The sequence below is a fragment of the Mesoplodon mirus genome (assembly GCF_964341445.2).
Source record: "Mesoplodon mirus genome assembly, chromosome: 3".
In the NCBI taxonomy this organism is placed as follows: Eukaryota; Metazoa; Chordata; class Mammalia; order Artiodactyla; family Ziphiidae; genus Mesoplodon; species Mesoplodon mirus.
The window spans coordinates 104998665-105019043 of record NC_138978.1 but is presented as its reverse complement, the minus strand read 5'-3'; the positions used below and the strand labels follow the sequence as shown (position 1 = coordinate 105019043).

Genomic DNA, 20379 nt, shown 5'->3' with positions numbered 1-20379 from the left:
ACGGGAGAGGCCACAACAGCGAGAGGCCCGCGTACCGCAAAAAAAAACCAAAAACCCAAAGAACACAGACAGCTTCTGCAATTCTAAAGACAAAAGATATTCAAAAGATGAACAATAAACATGTCAACACACTTGGCTAAGTTTCTATTTTTACTGGTAATAAATATTTTTACTGGAAGCAAACAGCATCAAATCAAGGACCTTCTGGAAAGTCTGAAGCAATGTTTATTCCTTCCTGCCTAAACCTAAAAGGAGAGGGGGCTTTCTGATCTACCATGCTACAAATTTCTACAAGAACATACCTCTATGGAAATATAGCCCAATACTTTTGGAAAGAACTCCACAGCATAAACTTGCATTATTTTTCAAATCTCAACTGTTTTTATTTCTTTTAAGTAAGCAGTGGCATATGTCTTTTTAAGTGTTTCTTTTTGGAACGGTTTACAGAAAATGGCACCCTGGGACCTTTAGCTCTATGTCCCCCAAATTTTCTTTCAAGAATCTCATCCAGGAAGTTTTTTTAAAGAAGATAATTCATCTGACCTGAATCAGGATGATTTAGGTCAAAAGAATCTGAAAACTAGATGTGTCCCAGTGGAAAGCCTCAAAACTTCTCCAGTTCCTCAAAAATGCCACTATATGCCACTCTACTCCAGGTCAAGGATGGCAATCCAAAGGTATCACTTGTTGATATTCCCAGATGGCGTGACGTACAGCCTATAATCACTGGTTGCCACGCATCATTTCTTGTAGATAAATGGTATTCATGTGATAGGCTGCCATCCAGCTTGGATGCCTCTGAGCATTCCAATAATACGACTGAGAAGCAGCAGCATAGTATTCCTGCCACGCCCAGTAGTAAGCTCTCCAGTACTCCTCATAGTCCTGACAGGTGTTAGAAAAACTCGGATGTGTTTCCCTATGGCGGTCATACCAACCATCTTCCTGGGGTTCTGTCTGCAATCGATAGGAAGACCGCCTGCGAAGGGTTCTCCAGCTCTGCTTAGCTCTCTGGTTATGGTTAGCTCCCTCTTTATGCCTTGCCTTTATTTGGATTTCAGGTGATTCTTGATACTCTACTAGACGAGGGGTGTCATTTCCATTCAGAGGTTGTTCCAAAGAGATATGGCCACCCACAGGAATAGATTCCAAGTCTTTCAGCTGAGTATCAGAAGAACCTTCCAAGTATGACTTACTTCCTTTGCTCTGCGAAGAACTCCTTGAACTGTAAGAATCACTGTCACTCTCAGAGTCTCCAGATTGGCTACTACTTGCCAATATCTGCACACTGTCTTCAGTAATTCTATTTCTCACAAAACCATTTTGAGGATTCACAGTCTGATCCCCAGGACCTGTGTAGTGTCTGATGACTTCCACAGGTTTCTCTAACCCCTCTTTAATATAGTGTTCATAATCCTCCATCAATTCTGCAAAAGTCAAAGTACATGGCAGATGGGTTTTAAAGGAAGACAGACAAGGAATTTTGGGGAGTGACACAGAAGCTTCTTTGACTTGGTACTGACTGTTAGTAGAGTTTTCAAAAGAGGTCTGAACAGAATTCTTCATTTGCTCTTCCAATTGTACGGCACAGCCCAGTTCTTTTGGTGACATGGCTTTTTCTATAATTCCACACTCTGAGTGGCTTTTCACAGGAAGCTTTTGTTTGGTATTATTTTTTGATTTGACTGATAGTGCAGATACAGAAGTATTTCTAGATGAAGCCATGTGGTTACCATGAGCTTTCTGAGTTTGAAAGGTGTTCTCTATTTTTTGAATTTGTTTTAGGGTCTGTGTAGGTATACTTGCTAAGCCATATGTATGCATGGCAGCTTCAACCTCCACATCCCAATCCAAACATTCTTCCATCAGACCAGGAGGAATAGGATCTACATAAAAGGAATAAAAAAAGTATTAAATTCTCAAGCTGTTCTAGACCAGCATTTTCTGAATGGATTAATAAAGCTTTCCATGGTCAAATAAAATTAAGAAACAAAATATACTAACACTATACTAAGAAGCTTAATATATTAGTATTTTAAAAGACCTAAGCAAAACTTGCAGTAAGGAAATTTGCCCAAAAATATAAAAGACCCATCCCATACCCCCTCACTTGAAAAGAGCTTATTATTCTAGGAGTGAGGTATGCCTCTACAGCGATTCTCCCATCCTTCCTCGTCTCCCTCTCCCCAACTCCTCCCCATTATCTCACTACTGGTAACAGCAAATCAAGATATTAGAAAATGGATTGTGCTCCCCAAAGCTTACCAACTGGGAAATATTACAACTGCAACTCTGTACCCAAGTAAATCTGCCACCCTATATTCTACCGGGGGAAATCATTGCCCTCAACGGTGGAGGAAAAAAACCTCCACGGGGAAAAAAGCCAGATGACTGTGAAAAGATCTGTGGTACCAATGGCACTTGTAAGTTTAAAAAAATTTGCTGGCTCTCACTCTCTCAATTCCCTATCCCATCCAGGCACGACAATCTGCACTCAGATCTTTCCAAAGTGTGACCAATGTTCATCTTCGGCAGACTGAGTACACAGAGGCCCTGCTTTACGAAGACCTCACCTGTCTGTTGCTGCTAGTGGGGTTGCGTGTAGTGTACCCACCACTCATTCCCTCAGGTCTGGATTCTTCAGCTGGGACTCTTGATCCTTCACTGAACAGACCCTCTAACTAAACCTGGATTCCTACTAAGGTGCCATCCCTTGCTTGCGGAGACCTATCATTCAGGCCAATTCCCCCCTGATCCTGCTCCAGGCAACTCACCCGAACAGTCTGTTGTCACACAAGCGCCTAGTCCAGTATAGATCTAACACTATAAATATCATTTTCTCATCATTTCGGGGCTCTGTTAACTTTTCACAAAGATCCAAATATGTCACTTTCCGGTAACCAAAGGCAAATCTTATTTTTATCACTAGATGTTATGATACTGAGTCCTACCACAAGTCCTAACTCTCTTGTACCAATTTTCGATTTATTTTTTCCATTATTTATAACTATAAAGATCACCAATAGACTTATACATAGAGAGAATTAACAAAATATAGTCTTAGAACTGATAGAGAACCTAAAGACCATCTACTCTAAAAACAAATATTTTGTAAATCAGGACATAAGCTTAGAGCAATTTAAAAAATCTGTGAAAATGAGTTATCACAAAGCCAAAACTACTAAAATCCACAGTACTCCCAAACCTGTGCTTCATCTAGCTTTGTAAAAATCACTAAAGGAGTTAAATATAAATTGGTAAAATATTCATTGTTATATTTATTCAATAACTACATATTCCATCTTCCAGAAGGTCATGTATACACTATATAAGTATACATTTATGTATCTATACAACGTATATATCCACACACTAACATGCATACATTAACATATACAGTTGACCTTTGAATAACACGGGTCTGAACTGCAGGTATGAACTGTGCAGGTCCAGTTATATGCAGATTTTTTCCAATACGTACAACAGTACTATACAATCTGCTGTTGGCTGAATCAGTGGACGCGGAAAGGCAGGGATGGAAGACTGACTATAAGCTATACAGGGATTTATGCTGCATGGAGGCTCAGTGCCTCTAAACCCCCCATTGTTGTTCAAGGGTCAGTTGTATAGCAAATAAACCATATTTCCACCCAGGAGTTTTTTTTTTTTTTTTTTTTTTTTTAGTAAGTTTGTTTGTTTATTGATTGATCGATTGATTGACTGGCTGCATTGGATCTTCGTTGCCACGCGCGGGCTTTCCCTAGTTGCGGTGAACGGGGGCTACTCTTCTTTGTGGCTCACGGGCTTCTCATTGCAGTGGCTTCTCTTACTGTGGAGCACGGGCTCTAGGCTCGTGGGCTTCAGTAGCTGTGGCTCGTGGGCTCTAGAGCGCAGGCTCATTAGTTGTGGCGCATGGGCTTAGTTGCTCTGCGGCATGTGGGATCTTCCCGGACCAGGGATCGAACCCGTGTCCCCTGCACTGGCAGGTGGATTCCTAACCACTGCGCCACCAGGGAAACCCCAAGTTGCTTTTTAAAACTGCTGTCTTGGAAACAATGCATGTTTGAAACTATTAATGATCTCTTGAAAACTTTTTTAGAAACCCTAAAAAACTGGGCGGGCACTTCCAGGAGCCACAACTACTGAGCCCACGTGTCACAACTACTGAAGCCCGCGTGCCTAGAGCCCACGTTCTGTAACAAGAGAAGCCACTGCAATGAGAGGCCCGTGCACCGCAACAAAGAGCAGCCCCCGCTCACCGCAACTAGAGAAAGCCCGTACGCAGCAACGAAGACCCAACAAAGACCCAACACAGCCAAAAATAAATAAATAAAAATTTTTTAAAAAGCAGCTTGATAAATGATTCATTACAATCAAAAGAAAACACTTCAACATTTTCAGAACAGTGTTCAAATTAAAGATACTATTCCTTCCCCATGGTGACAAAGGAGAATATGGCAAGAATTACCTTCATAGCAACATAAGAGGTAAAATACATCCCTTGATATAAAAGAATAAAATCAAATTTCAGGGCTACAAAGTAAAATATGGAGTTAATACAGTAGGAAAATATTTTTCATTTTTCATGTGTTGTTAGCTTGCAATCTTCTCCCTGCTACTTATTAGCTGTAAGACCTTAGACAAATATTTAACCTCTCTATGCCTCAATATCCTCATCTACAAAAGGTAGATAATAATAGCACATACCTCACATAATTGTGGTGAGAATTACATGAGTTAACATATATACTTAGAACAGTATCCAACACATAAGTACTCTATGTTAACTATTATTTTTTTAGGCCTATCATCATTATTTTTACAGCAATATGAAACAGACAAAATATACCTGGTAAAGGCAGAAGATTGATCTTACATTTCTGGGCAATTTTCATCACCATATTTTCTTCTTCTCCCCTACAGCAGTAGGTCACTGTCAGTCCCAAAGTACCTAAAGCACAGAAGGAATGTTAAGTAGTAAATCATTTTCACATATATGACACTTCAAGTCCACCTGTCACATTATAGCTTCCTCCCCTTAAAGAAAGCACCCAAACTTTTTCTTTCCTTTTTTTTTTTTTTTTTTTTTTACCAAAACGGCCAGCTCTGCCAATCCGATGCATATATGTCTCCCAATCCAATGGTACATCCAGGTTTACAACCAGATTCACGTTCTCAGCATCAATTCCACGGGAAGTCTTGAATTGAAGAAGAGAACAGTTGTATGTGTGCGTTAGCCATTGCATGGCACACTATATTATTCAGTATAACTAAGAGCCAAATTAAGAATAGGAGGATATTTAAGAACAAGGAGGATATTTAGGAGCAAAGGAAAAGAAAATTCATTTCTAATGACTAATTTCAACAATAAAGATAAAAATATAAAAGACATTTTTAGGAAGAAGGTATATTCCCCAGTACTGGAAAGACAATTATCTTCTGGTATTCTTGTCAGATACACCCACCTAAAATAATAGATGAAATCTGTACATTTGATAACAGAACATATGTCCAGATGGATTAGTCACCCAAACTGAACAGGAAATTTACCAAATCTGTGGAAACGAGGACTCTGCAATGAAACTGCTTCAGTTTAGCCATAGCATCAAGACGCTGATTCTGATTCATGTTGCCTAAAAAGACCCAGAAAGAAAGTCATATAAAAACGAGTGAACATACATTTATCAAATCCACAAAAATCAGAAATCATAATTGCCAGTCTTAACACTTTAACAACCAAAGTTAATTCTGTCCTTATATGCAAATCTAGGTTAAGAACTAAAGTCAGGAAAAACAAACAAACAAACAAAACCTAAAGTCAGAATCTTCTAAAATATGGTTAGGCAATCAACTCGAAATTCAATTTTAAATGGTGACTAGGCTATGCCTGCAGATATAACATCATATCTGGGCTTCCCTGGTGGCGCAGTGGTTGAGAATCCACCTGTCGATGCAAGGGACACGGGTTCTTGCCCCGGTCCGGGAAGATCCCACATGCCGCAGAGCGGCTGGGCCCATGAGCCATGGCCGCTGAGCCTGCGCTCCGCAACGGGAGAGGCCACAACAGTGAGAGGCCCGCGTACCGCAAAAAAAAATTTTTTTAATTAAATTAAATGTGGGAACAGATGTATATGTATGACTGATTCACTTTGTTGTAAAGCAGAGACTAATAAAATAAATAAATAATAAAAATAAAAAAAATTAAGAAAAACATTATATCTACAAAGTGCCATATGAGGTTTAACAATTCTTAGGAAAATAAAATTGCTTTGACCAGCTGTTTACCAATTTGGTGTTGAAGTGTGATCTATCATCCAAATACTGGTCCATGAGAAAACAGTCTCCCCAGTATCTCATGATATACCACGACTAAATGAGCTTATGCTAACAGGTTAAAAACTAAGCTGAGATAGCAATCAAAACTCTAAAAAGGATCTCACTTATCAAAAATTCCTTTAAATCTTTCATTCCTAGGTCAACAGTAATAATTTAGCTTTGTGTCAAAAATGAATTAGTTTTGCCTTCCACAAGACTGTAAAAGTCAATTTAGTTAGCAATTCTTTGCATATTTTACAATGATTATCTTAAGATAATAAAGACAGGCTCTATTTTGTAAAGTTATTAAGTTCTTTGTGGATATAACTCCAGTTTTCTAGTTTTTTAGTATATACCATGTTACTTCTTAAAAAGACAAATTCCAGTGAAAAATAAACCTGAAATTCCTTTTACTCTGAAGACTCAGTGTAACCTCACACTCACAAGACAACTCAGGAAGTGGTATCTCTTCCTCCTGACTTTGGAGAAGCTTCAAGTCAGGATACTAAACAAAGATTAAAGTTAAGAGATGAACTTACCTGAAATGCACTCTGCAGGAAAGCCTTTAGAAGTAAGGATATCAGCCAAGTGTTGTGCTCTATGAAAAATAACACAGAGGGTTATAACTTTACAAGTACTGCCCCACACCTATCCTTTTATTTCAGAAGTTCCCCAGATGACCTTTCTTTTTTTTTTTTTGCAGTACCCGGGCCTCTCACTGTCGTGGCCTCTCCCGTTGCGGAGCACAGGCTCCGGACGCGCAGGCTCAGCGGCCACGGCTCACAGGCCCAGCCACTCTGCGGCAAGTGGGATCCTCCTGGACCGGGGCACGATCCCGTGTCTCCTGCATTGGCAGGCGGACTCCCAACCACTGCGCCACCAGGGAAGCCCACCAGATGACTTTTTAAGGTACATTACCTGCTGTGTAAATTAGAAAAGACCAAGGCTTGATTAAATGGAATTTTGCTGAACAATTCCTGTAAATGCTGAGTCTTTTCCTCAAAAATCTTATGGGCCAAAGGGTATGAACTGACAACTTTGTAGTACTGCTTCAAACCTACAAAGAAGAGTCTTCTGTTAAAATGAACATATTTTCTATAGCAAATATGAAAGCAAAAGCCAACTTAGCAAAGGAAAGCTCCAGAATATCACAAACCAACCCACTAAATATCCAATATCTGCACACACCTATGAGACTCGGATCACTGGAATTTAGTCTTACAAAAGTGGGCTCTCTCATGTACTTTGTCAAAGCATTAGCCAAAAATTCAGGGTAAGTAGCTGACACTGCCAACATCTGTTTACTGGCAGGCAAGGAAGAATAAATCCAACTGCAAAATAGAAGAAAAACACACACACCATGGAAACTATTCAGATGATAATCACCACCTACAAAAGCAAAAGACAGATACTTTGGGGCACCATTTTAATAGTCAAGTTAGTTATTTTTCTTACTTTATTTGCTCCTGGAAGCTGCCTTCTTCTAAAAGCTTATCTGCTTCATCAAGAATAAAGAGACGTATACTGCCTGGATTCAAGTAGTCAAGTTCTATCAGTTGTTTAATTCTGCCTAAAGTCCAGAAAAAAACATATTCAAATATTCATATGCACCAAAACTGTGCAAATTTCAGCCAATGTTGTTATTCTACTTACAGGTTGAATTGCTGACTTTCCTGACCCAACCCTCATTATTCTTTACACATTAAACCACAAATTAGAAATCCTGAGTTCTGATCTTCCCTAAATCCATTATTTTTTCCCTCACATTTCATCACCAATATGTATGGAAAATAAACACTTCCTGTCAAAGGACTTGTAAGGCACTGAATGCTAGATTATGATTCTGAGTGACTCACGACCAAAGGACTAATACGGAAGCAAAGAATAATCCCAATCCATGGCTTAGAAGGGCTTTCTGAAATCTTCTCATTCCTCTTCTTCTCAGAAGCCTATCCCATACTTGTTCTTAAACATCCTTAGAAACAGAAATTTCAAAAATTCTGTTGGTAATCCAGTCATGTGTTTATATCTCACTAATCTAATGCTCTTCATTTTTAATCCTCAAAATAATTACCGTAATTATCAAAGACTGCCATATTCTTATTGTTATACAGAAGTGTTCCGGTACTTAAAAGCTCCAGTTATTAACAGGCATTGATATCTTACCAGGAGAACCAACAGCAATATGACACTTTTTAAGTCTGGTTTTGTCTTGTGATAATGGAGTCCCTCCGATAAACACATGACACTCTAAGCCTTCCATTTTTATTCCAATGGCTGTGATAACAGAATGTATCTGTACAGCAATTTCTCTTGTAGGAGCCAAGATCAAAATCTAAAAACAACATAAAATATACCTTTAACAAGTCGGTAAAATAAATACATAAGGCAGGACTCAAAAAGCTTTACAGTGTTTTTTAACCCAGATATGAGTATCTGGGTTAAAAAACACTGTTAAAGAGTCATTATCAGATATACATGACTGAGAACTTGAAATACAGCCTGCTGTAACTACTAAACCACAAAGTAAGACTATGAGGGTCATATCTGATTCATCTTTATATCCCCAATGCCTGGCATACTGTTTAAACATAAAACATGGGCTCAACAAATCTTTGCTGAAGAAATGATCTCCAAACCCAAATCTCCTGTTAATTTGGGTAAGGTCCTCTTAGGCCCTACTCTGAGAGAGCCCAGAAGATGGAAGATCAGTATAATACATTCACTGTAAGAACCACATGCAGTTACCTACAATAGCCAAACACCTCATTACCATGAATCAGGTCAAATGCTAAACCTCACCACAATCTAGTGAGCAAATAAAAGAATAAAGAATCCTTATCTGTATTCTCAAGTAATGACAAAATTGTCACACGTGGCAGACGCATTTTATTTAACACGTAGTAATAACAGAAATCTCTGAACTTCTAACACTAATAATGTGTATTTGGTCACTAACCACACCAACACCGCTCAACAGCCTTAATATCTACTTTACTTGTATACTTCTCATATGTCTTAACACGATCATTCACTTCTACCTCTGAGGAGCTACTGGTATTTCACGTGACCTGTAGTAAATCCACATAACATACTCTCCTTGGGTCCTCCGAGCTAAACTCACCTGGGTACTTAGGTTTTCAAGAACAAGAGAGTCCAAAGCAATGGTGGAGAATACACAGGTTTTCCCAGTGCCAGACTTAGCTTGAACAATTAAGTCTGGGGAGGAAAAAAAAAAATTATCATTAGCCAGGACTGACTAAAGAAGCTTAGGTACCAACATGAAATCCCAGAACTAGACAGGCCTCCAGAGATCACATCCTTAACCAACTTCGTTTTTAAGTTAACTCTAAAACAAGCATGTGGCCATATCCAGAAACAGGTCTCCTCCCGGAACCTCCACCGTTTGTCTTCTTTTTTTGGCTTAGAAAGCAGAAATTTCTCAGTTTTGGAGGCCAGAAATATGAAATCAAGGTATCAGCCGGGCCACATTCCCTCCTAAGGCTCTATGGTACAATCCTTCCTGTCTCTTCCAGCTTCTGACGACTGAGACATTTCTTGGCTTGGAGCTGTGTAACTCCAATCTCTGCCTCCATTCTCACATGGCTTTCTTCTCTGCCTTTCTCCCTTCTAAGGACTCCTGTCACTGGATTTAGGGCCTACCCTAATCCAGGCTGATCTCATCTGAGATCTTTCCGGCGGTTTATATTCCCAAACGTAGAACCACCTGACAGCGTGGAATGGACCTCAACTATCTCCAAATTCAATACTGCGTCTCCGTTTGACAGAGGAGGAAACTGAGGCTCGCATGCGTGCGGCGTCTTGCCCCGGGACGAGCCCTGCAAGACGGCCGCTCTGGGCCCTTCCCGGCTCTCGCCACGGACTTGGCCGCCGCCGCCCCCTCCTGCAGCCCTTCCGGCCCCTCCAGGGCCCCAGCCCTCACCAAGTCCGCACCGCCCCAGCGGTATGGCCTTGAGCTGCACGGGCGACGGCCGCTCGAAGCCAACCGCCCGCAGCCCCTCCAGCACCGGCCGCGACAGCAGCAGCGACTCGAAGTCCCCCGGCTCCGCCAGCAGCACGTCCCCGGTGCGGGTCCGCGGACCGTTGATGTCGTGAGCCGTCCGTAGACTCCGCACTGGCCTGGGGGCTGGCTCCGGAGCCGCGAACTGCGCGGCCACGCGCTCCGCCGGCATAGTGCTCTCCACGGTCTTTAAGGACGCCGGGGGTTCAAACGCCGCCGCCATGTTAGCCTTGCTGCCGGATCTCGCGGTACTTGGGGCGAGGCGGGGAGCCTGAGAGCGAGAAGGGGAAAAACTTTATTGGCAGTCTTCCTGCAAAGACACTGACACTCCCGGCCTCGAAGAGGAGGGGTAAGGGACGGAAGTCGGAGGCTTAGAAAGACTCGGAAAGAGCTATAACAACAAAAAAACGTGGCCTGAGGAAGGCGGGAAAAGGGAGGGGAGGAAAGCTGAGGCTACCGGTGTGTCGCCGCCTGCGGCCTGCAGAGGGCGCCGCGCGCTTACGGTGGGAGCACTGCCCCGCCCTGCGCCCGCGTTGCCGACCTCACAATGCTGCCTTTGTGAAGAGCCCAGTGCGTCACGCTCCCAGCCTCCGGGCTTCGGCTCGGCGGTCGACTCCTCCGGCTCCCCACCGTGTCCCGCCCCAACTCTCTGTCTCCTGTGCTCGCAGAGAGCTCCCGAAGTACAGCGAGATTTAGGATTGACCACGTTGCCAGGTATATATATCTGTGTGCTTTCATCTCTGCGTTCTCAGCCCCTACCACAGTACCTGGCACACGCTGAGCTCTGATAAAAGCAAATCGAATTGGAACCAGCAACTGAACTGACAACTCCCACATTAGTATCTACACCTCCGACCTTCCTCTGAACTCCAGACTTGTACATCCATCTCCCTTCTCAACACCTGCACTTTATGTCTAATAGCTCAAATTTAACATTTTCTGTGTGTTGCTCCTATCCCTCCCCACCACCATCTCATGGATGACAACAGTCTTTACCACTTTATTTTAGGTCTCTGCTCAAATACCACCTTTTCAAAGAGGACTTTCCTGAACACTCTATCTGAGATAGATCCCCCATCGTGGCAGCTCCCCGGCCTTTCCCATCACTCTCTATTCCCTTGTTTTGCTTTATTTTTCTGCTTATCACTAGATGAAATCATATGTTTGTTGTCTGTCTATGAGGACAGGGACCTATTCTCTTTTGTTCTCTGCAGTATCCCTAATCGGAAAAAACAATCTGACACAGAGTAAGTGCTCAATATTTATTGAATAAATGAGCTCCTATAACAAAGTCTGAGTCATAACTCCAAATGTAAGTATTTTTGGAACCTAATATTCACAATTACAAATCTAAAGATTATATCATAATTCTGGTCGTTATCTCTCACCAGCCTCACACTTCCCTACACACACACACACACACACAGTGATGATTCAGATTCCAAAGGAGGTAGGAGGACTTTGGCAAGGTAATCCTACTAGAAAGGTATTCTCAGATGCATTTTTCTTAGAAATTTACAAAACATTGAGAAAATGTCAACTGTTCATATGAAAGAAGGGGGCCTGTTGGGAGTGGGCAGTAAAGGTTCCAGACTTCCTCTTAGTACCCCACCTCTTTCATCCACCTAATCCCTAAACCCCAAACCTGGGAATTAATTATTCTTGACTCCACCTTCCATTATCCCTCTCCCCTTTCTTTTTTTTTTGGGGGGGGGGATTTGGATTGACCAGGGATTGAACCCGGGGCCATGGCAGACAGTGAAAGCACTGAGTCCTAACCACTGGACCGCCAGGAAAGTCCCTTCCCTTTCTAACAATTACTTGAGGGCAAGTAATTTTGCTTCCAAATATCTCATCCATATTTCTTCTCCAGTCTCCATAGCATCTGTCCTATTTTAGGACCTTTTAGGTCCTAACTATCACAACAACCTCCTGAATGGTTCCCCTGCCCAAATATTGCAGTTATGTTACTAGGCATAAATTATATTGCTATAGCTAAAAACAAATCAATACAATTTTTTTCCTCAGTAGTTAAAAACTGTAATAATGCTGCTGGTCGTAATTTTTAGTGCCATAAAAATAAAACATAAAGGTAAGAGACCATTTAATAACCAGGGAAGGTATGAGAGTAACATACGCAGAAACCAGTTGGACTGTTGTCTGCCTGCTGGCCTCCTTCAAGATAAAATCACGATGGGACCCCAGCCTCTTTGTATGCTGTTCTGTCTACTTGGAAAATCTTTCCTCACCTTATGTACCTGGAAGCTAGAGGGGGGAAGGATTCCTGTGAATTGAAGAAGTGGGAGTAAAAGGTAGACTCGGAATGGATTTTCAGGTTCAAATGGTCCCAGGCAATGATTTCACAATGGAAATTTCTGCACCCAGAGGAAAGGAAAATACTGTAAACAAAAGCATAGACATAAGGTGCCCCCCTCAAATGTGAGGATCCGTGGGAATATGTGGAAAGAAGTGAAGGCACTAAGATTTTTATAGCCTGCCCTTTTGTCACATGAGAACACAGTGAGAATACAGCCATCTATGAACCAGGAAGTGGGTCCTCATCAGACATGAAATCTGCCAGCACCATGACCTTGGACTTCCCAGCCTCCAGAACAATATGAAATCTCCCCTTCCCCCCACCAACTGGAAGATGTTAACTACTTGATGACCATGAGCACATAGAGCCAGGCCTCCTGGAGCCTAAGGACTGATAAAGTTAACCCCTGTGACACCACCCTGTTCCCTCATCATCAGCCAGTTAGAGAATTGTCCACAATCTGATCACATAACCTGCGACCCCACCTCCCTCACCTGGCTTTTAAAAATGCTTTGCCGAAACCCTTCTGGGAGCTTGTGGCTTTTTAGGGTATGAGGCACCTTGTCTCCTTGCATGGCCTTGCAATAAACCTTTCTCTGCTCAAAAAAAAAAAAAAGATTTTTTATAGCCTAATACGCCTCATACGAATCAGCCAGATACTGGAGATAGAAAACTGGGACAAAATAAGCAGAGCACTTGCCCTCAGGAAGAAAGACACATGCAAACACGTAGCTCTGACCAAGGAGGAAATATGCAAGTAGCACAAGGTGGTGTAAAATTACATGCAGTACTGACATTTTTCAGGGCCTTAGCTGCTCAAAGTGTGGCTGTCATGTGGGAGAGCATGAGAACATCTGAAAAATTGAGAAAAACAGCTTTTGGTATTCAGAGACCAATAGCTGTCTTCTCTGCTCTTCTCTCCCCATCCCAAATCAAAGTGATTTAAAGCATGCATGGAACTATAAGAAAACTTCCATGCCCAGGTCACTCTTTTCCTAATCCCTGGAGCCTAGCACTTCTGCCAAGATAGCTGCACCAGGAGACAAAGCTCAAGTCCCTTGAAGCACTGGGGGGTGATTTTCTGAGCTGATCCTGAAGGATAGATGTGCAGTTCATCAGGCAGCGGGGGTTGAAGGAAAGCTCACCAGGCAGACAAGTTAGAGAGGTATTCTGGGCAAAAGGAACAGTTTGTGCAAAGGCGTGGAAACATGAGAAACCATAGTAGTTACGGTAAGGTATGAGCTTTAGCATGAACGGAGGCAAGTATGGCAGCACTTACCAGGAAACAAGGTTGCAGAGATATGTTGGTCCTATAGTATGGAGGACCTTGTCTGCCACCATAAGGAATATAAAATTAATGTGTTATGCTCGCCCAAAGGAGGATAGTGTTATGTAGCAATAGAGAGAAATACAATTGGAAATACAGACTAGGGCTTGATCAGTGACAAAGCTGAGGAGTTTGGATTGTAACTTTCAGAGCATCGAGCATCATCTCCGTTTGGAATCTACTATGAGGTAGTAACTGCAAGGCCCACTTTATAACGCTGTTTCTCACACCTAACAACCCCTGGGTCTTTTGGGTGTTGTCCACTGCTTTCTGAGTGTCAGTGCTTAACCTGTGTGCTGCTTAGCCAGCAAACAGTGACTGAGCACATGTTTCCTAGTTCTCTCTCCCAGGCAAGGGGAACATTCCCTCCTATATTCTTCAGTTCATCTGCTCAGTGGACTAGCACCATCAATAAACTTAAGTCATATCAAGTTTATTAAGTAACAATATCTGGCCTTCTGGACAGAATTTTTCACGGCCCTGCTCAGTCCTATGCAGCTACCTTTCAACGTGGAGAATAACTATTTTCATATGTGCCCCCTTGGCCTATGGGGTGACTATGTCTTCAGTACCTTTTCAAACAGGAATGAGGAGAGGGGAAGAAGCAGCAAAGGCCCAGGTTCCTATACTCTGCACGGCCACCTCTCACCACGGGGACTTGCTTAGCTGGCTTTCAGTAAAGGAGCCCAGGCCATCCTCCCTCTCTCTAGACCACACTCCCCTCTGCCCAAGGCCCACGTTGATTAATTGCCCCATTTAATACCACAGCCTCAGTCTTTAGGGAGGAAGGTGTCACGTTTGCTCTTCTTCTGAGAATGGGGCCCAATTCATTCTTGTCCAGGCAGCATAATAAATAACCTGCCCCTGTTGGCAGGGAGTTTATTAGAGACTGATGGGACATTTAACAATAACTGGGTGCCTGTGATTTATTAGGTAGGGAGGTTTGTGGCGTCTCCGAAGACTGGGAATGTGGAATTTAATTGATAAAGCGGCTGTCAGCAGCAATGAGATGCACTCAATAGAATACGCATTTGAGGGCTTCTCTTTGGAGCTGTCAGGAAGGGTCTCTGCTAATCATACACAGCTCTGCAGATGGCGGTGTCTGCTGGTTATTTGGGTGAGACACAAATGGCAGGGAGGGGACTCTGAAAGGGGCCCGGGGAAGGGTGCACCTGTCAGCTGCCCGGCCTGATGGAAAAATGTGACACAAATGAGCAAAAGGAAAGATTTCCATCACCCCAAGAGAGGGCTCCCCTTCAAGAGGACTTTGTTTCTCTCCTGTGAGCTGCTCAAGAGAACAAGAGGTGCTGAGCACCCACTTCCTGTAGAAGGAGGGAAAGGAAAGAGTTAAGTGGCAAGAGAGATTTGTTCCGGAATTCAAACCTGACCTATCTGCACCAGAGACCCCCCTGCCTGGCTCCCCAGCCACAGACACTCACATACACATCACACCCCCTCACACACCACCGTTACCTGCCTCCCCCCAACACCATAGTTACTCACATCCACACAGCCTCCTCCTATCAGTGCTGCTTTCATGCCGAGAACAGAGCCACAGAGACTCAGATGGATGGAGCCTCACCTTTTTTCTATTGTTGTCTCCCGGCTCTGGAGACCCCAGAATCCAGGCTGAGAAACTGGAAATAAATTCTTTGTCTGGAGCGTGCAGAGCATACCGCGCCTTACCTCCTCGGCCCGCCCTCCACCCAGTTTCCCGACAGCAAGGGAGCTTGGTTTTATCTCCGAGGCCATCCATGATGGCACTGATGATGGCCCAGCTCTGTCCTCAGGCAGCCCTGAGCCTTTCCAGGCAGCTCTGCTCACATTTGCTGCTCCCCTCGTCCCTCAGGCGGCTGCTTAGACTTAAACAAGGCCACGTAAGGCACGAGCGGGGCTTTCTGAGGCCAGTCTGCTTCCCTCCTATGATCCTCCCGCATCTATTCTTAGGTCCCAGGAGACTGATCTGCCTCCGTTGTTCCCTCCAGGGAGAGAAAGGGAGGGGGAGGCAAAGCCAGGGGAGAAGAAGTAATTGTCACTGTCTAATCTGAGCCTCAGTGGTGACACTGAGGGACCTCTGAGCAGAATGGATACAGCAACTGGTTTGATTAAATCAAACCTCTCCCGCAACCTTGTTAAATTAGACTGACAGGCCGGGAGCAGATGAGGGAGCGCAGAGGGATCATCACCTGCGGTGGAGGCAGGGGAGGCCGGGAGCTGGGACTGGAAGGAAGATCAGATGGTAGCAGAGCAGCGGGCTGCCCTTTCCCTTATTTGCTGACTGTAGATAGGAGATGAGATTTATGGATGTGAGATGCCTAAGTACCTGTCTGAGCACAGGCTGTGAAAGTGACGCAGAGGCAGACTGCCGCCTCTCAGTAGGCTCTGCAAATTCCCTTGGCACTGTCCAATGACAGTGTTCTTGACATTTCAAAGGGCCTTTACACTTTACCTTACAACAGGCAGGTAGCAGTGAGATTATTTTCCTCACTTTGCAGTCAGAGAAACTGAGGCACAGGGGGATTACAGGGACAACTAGCAGGCAGAGATGGGCAGTGGAGCCAGTCTAAGACCCCCCGGTCTCCCACCTGCCCGTCCTGGCTCACTTCACCTCCAGCTTATGCCATTTGGCGGAACTTCCCAGGACTTAGTCCCTGGACTGCCATCTCTTCTCCCACCCACCAGAGAAATGTAAACCACACAGCTTGCTTCGTGGGCCATCAGGAAAATGCCAGTTCCCACCTGGCTTGGGGCAGCCCACCTGCAAAACACACGGCTGGCTTCCAAAGGTCACGAGGCCATTCTAATGTACTCATGTCACTCTCCCACTGGCCCAAGCCCTCCCGAGTCATTTCCACTCCACCTAATTACAAGTTAGGGGAGGGGAAGGGGGTGGGCAAGATATTGTTAGCAACACCAGCAAACAGCAATAGGAGACAGATAACACCGATACCCTGCTGGCTTCCTCACCTGTCACCCAGTTCCTCACCTGCCAAAGCTAATTTTCCACTCACCAGTGGGTGAGAGCTCATTTCAGAGTGTGTGAGCCACACACACACTCACACACATGCACGGGTGCCCAGTGCCATTGTGAATAGAGTAAAGCCTCACGCAGGATTCCCTTGTTCTCACTTTCCATGCACTCCAATGATTTGTTTATTGACACCTCCACCCTTTTCCAATCTATTTTCCGTAGGGAAGGCACTGGGATGGGGAGGCTGGCAAAGACAGTGCATAGTGATTACTGGAGACCCTGTTGACCCCTACCTCCTCCAAGGCACACTCACCACACGCCAATTAATGGTCAGAACCTGGGACAGGGAGAACAAAGGACAGAGGGAAGGGGAGAGAGGAGCAGACTTTCAACCACTGCCACCATGAAGGAAGGTGGGAGAGAGCTGGCACAAGGTGGTAGCATTTGCTTGATGAGGACAAACAGCTGGAAACAGCACCCACCAGGGGAGAGTATGTATGGACCACACCAGACAGGGCATTGCCATGCTCTTCCCTCATGGTTTTCATCACCACTCTTGACCTGAAAAAGATAGCAAAGAGCAGGCAGGCAGATAGGTCGAAGGTACTTGGACAAATATCACCAGCTTCCTGAACTCACCATTGGGGTTGTGAGTGGCCACACCCAAACCCAACATGTCCAACCTATCGATCTGAAATCATAGAAGAGACCTCTAAGGCAAGGAGTTGGATTCCTCTAGAAACAGTGTGATGGAGGGGAAAGAGGTCTTGGCGGGGAATAGGGGGAGGGTGGGAGGGACAGGGGAGGGAAGATCACTGGATCTGAGTTCCTTTGCTGATTCTGCCATTAGCAACCTGGGTGACTTAGGGCAAATCACTTAACATTTCTGGGCTGCACTCTCCTAACTTGTAAAGTCATATGCTTGGGTGTGAAATGCAGACTGTCAGACTTAGAGCTCACAGAGGAGAAAACTGAGACACAACGAGGTTAAATTACTTGTTCAAGTCCACATGGCGAGGCCTTGGAGTGACAGAAGGCATGGGTTCTGAAGCCAGAGCCTCTGGGTGAACCCAGGGGAGTTCTGGCTCCTCGTCCCTTCCTCATCTGCAGAACAGAGGCAATAGGGGCCCTGCCTCCGAGGGTCTGGGAAGAACAGATGAGTGCCTGACACAAGGAAAACCTTCAATAAATGTTAGCTAGCTCTATTTTCAGTGACAGACTGGAGGTTCAGACCCACAGAGCTTGACTTCTAGTCTTTCCATGAGGTCACAGTTCCCTGATTATCTATAAGGTCCTTTACAGCTCCCAAATTCTATGATTCTAAGTCAGAGAGATTAAAATGCAAGTTATTTCCAAAACCCTCCAGGCAGAGACACAAAAGATCATTTGGGGGATTCATTATTCACTCTCCATTGCCTCAGTCACTTTCTATGGATGACGATTCATGAGGAATAATCACAGCAGGGAAAACCTGTCCAAATGCAGGGAGGAGGGAGGGCAGTAAAAAACCCAAACTCCTTTGCGTGTTCAGCTCCTGTTCTGCAATGTGCATCTTCATTTGTTAAATGATGGCAGTGTTTCTTGGCCTCATTGCCTTTCCGCTCTGGGAACCGGAGGCTGTCTCTTGGTACAGACTGCTGCTGCTGCGAGCCACTGCCCACCCCACTCACACCCCACAAAACCCCAGGGCTCTGGTCAAGCAGAAGCCCTCACAGAAGCAGCTGTCGCCCTCAGCACTGGCTCCCCTCAGGGTCTCCAGGCTGAAACCTCAACTGTACCCCAGGGCTGGTGTCTGTTCAGGCTAAGGACAGTTCTCTGCCACCTGCAAAAGACCAAGAAGAGGCTTAGGAGCCAGCCTGGTGGAAGCAAGTATGCACAGTAAGCCAAACCTGAAACTGACCTCTTTTTGTACTTACCCCATGTCCTCAGTGGGAGAAGCAGGTAGCCTTCTTTCTCTCTTGCTGACAACTCTCCCCCTGGCAGGCTGCCAATGCCTGGTACCTGTTTACAGCTACCAGAAGCTAGTGGAGATGACCAAATAATGTGTAATAAAATCAGGTTTTGCCCTGAGTTGCAGGCCATGGTGATGTTACAGGGAAGTCAGCGCTGGGCCTCTAGGGAGCCAGATGTGGCAGGATATCCCCAGAAGAATGCAGGGAGCAAGTCACTTTCCTTCTCAGTGCAGTTTGCATCAACCAGCATTAATCTGCACAAGTTCCATAAGTATATCCCCTAGCTGTGCCCTGACATTCTTCAGGTGTTCTTTGCAGTTGAAAAATACTTGCTTTTCCAGCAAATGTTTGCAAAATGGAAATGTTTACTTCCTAGTAGCAATGAGACCATCACTTAGGCACCATAAGCACAGGCCCATAGCTGCAAATAATTCCAAATAGGGGTTGGAAGCAGCCCATAGACTAACTGTTCATTATTCAGACTAGTCTAATTTTGCACTTACAATTCCTCTGAATTGTTCAGGTGAAATAATCCATTCATTCATGAAGTTTTCTCAGACGACTATCCTGCTACTGCTTCGTCCAACACCTTCCTTCTGTCCCTCTCCAAAAAGTTTTAGCACCTACATAACTGGTCTTGCAGCCCAGGGACTTTGTAAAGAAGTGATGGCTGTGACTGTGGCGTCTAAGTTAACACAGTATGCAAGAGTGATGGCCATTCTGCGGATGGGGAAGTACTGGGACTCTCTCCTTCAATGGCTCATCATCTCAGTAATCCACATGCCTGCTGCTTTCCGCAGAGGAGGGCAGTAGAAAGAGGTTACCTTGGAAACAGGGAGATTTTATTATATCACCTTTCAGACCCATCTCTTTGGACCTCAGTTGCTCTATCTGAAAGTGAGGAGAATGATACTCTATGTTTGAGGACACCCAAAGCTAACAAGCTTCCTATGACTGAGTCTTTGATTCCACCACCCAGTCAGAGGAGTTTTCCCTTAAACACCAAAGTGAATCTTTCAGAGACAGCTCTGCTGTCTCTCCTGGTGTTGGGATTGTAAGAAGCAGAGGAGCCCAGGCCTCTAAGGTGGACAGAGGAGGATGTCATGAAAACTGAGAGTTAGATTATTCTAAGAAGAGTTAGGCTTCTGTCCAATTCCTCCCCCACCATCCCAGTGTTTCACACCAGCCACGCAGTCTCTGCTCAGCACCTCTGGGCCTGCCTGCCAGGAGAGGTCCTCTGCCTGGAGAGAAACTGTTCTGCAGTGATATCTGAACACATTCCAACAGCACGTGTTTATCACGAGGGTCAGCCTTTCCTGTTGATGCTCAGGAGGTGTGGGGGGAGTGGGGACGGGGATTGGGATAATGGCTGTTGGCAGCCACAAAGGGGGGAGGCATGAGGGCAATGGGGACACGGACCCACCCTTGGGAGGGCGATGTTATGATGAGGTTTCCAGACTGTGTGTGGCCACATAT

General features: G+C 44.6%; 1 protein-coding gene across 1 annotated transcript; it reads right to left on the bottom strand.

Moving 5' to 3' along the window:
* Window positions 1-116: 116 nt before the first annotated feature.
* DDX20 (DEAD-box helicase 20) lies at window positions 117-10599 on the bottom strand. Its single transcript, XM_082615357.1, has 11 exons — window positions 10259-10599; window positions 9440-9534; window positions 8482-8650; window positions 7771-7885; window positions 7504-7646; window positions 7234-7372; window positions 6855-6913; window positions 5551-5633; window positions 5093-5198; window positions 4850-4951; window positions 117-1886 (listed from the first exon to the last, which is right to left on the bottom strand). Exons 1-11 carry the CDS (start codon window positions 10557-10559, stop codon window positions 724-726), a joined length of 2475 nt encoding a protein of 824 aa, XP_082471483.1. The 5' UTR covers window positions 10560-10599; the 3' UTR covers window positions 117-723.
* Window positions 10600-20379: the final 9780 nt, after the last annotated feature.

What these genes read in the sequence shown, in the direction of transcription:
- DDX20 (XM_082615357.1), bottom strand. Translation starts at nt 10,559, where the DNA reads ATGGCGGCGGCGTTTGAACCCCCGGCGTCCTTAAAGACCGTGGAGAGC. An exon ending in AGCTTCCAGGAGCAAATAAA is followed by an intron (nt 7,647 to 7,770) that starts GTAAGAAAAATA and finishes TCTATTTTGCAG; the next exon opens with TTGGATTTATTCTTCCTTGC. An exon ending in TCCTGCAGAGTGCATTTCAG is followed by an intron (nt 5,634 to 6,854) that starts GTAAGTTCATCT and finishes GGGTCTTTTTAG; the next exon opens with GCAACATGAATCAGAATCAG.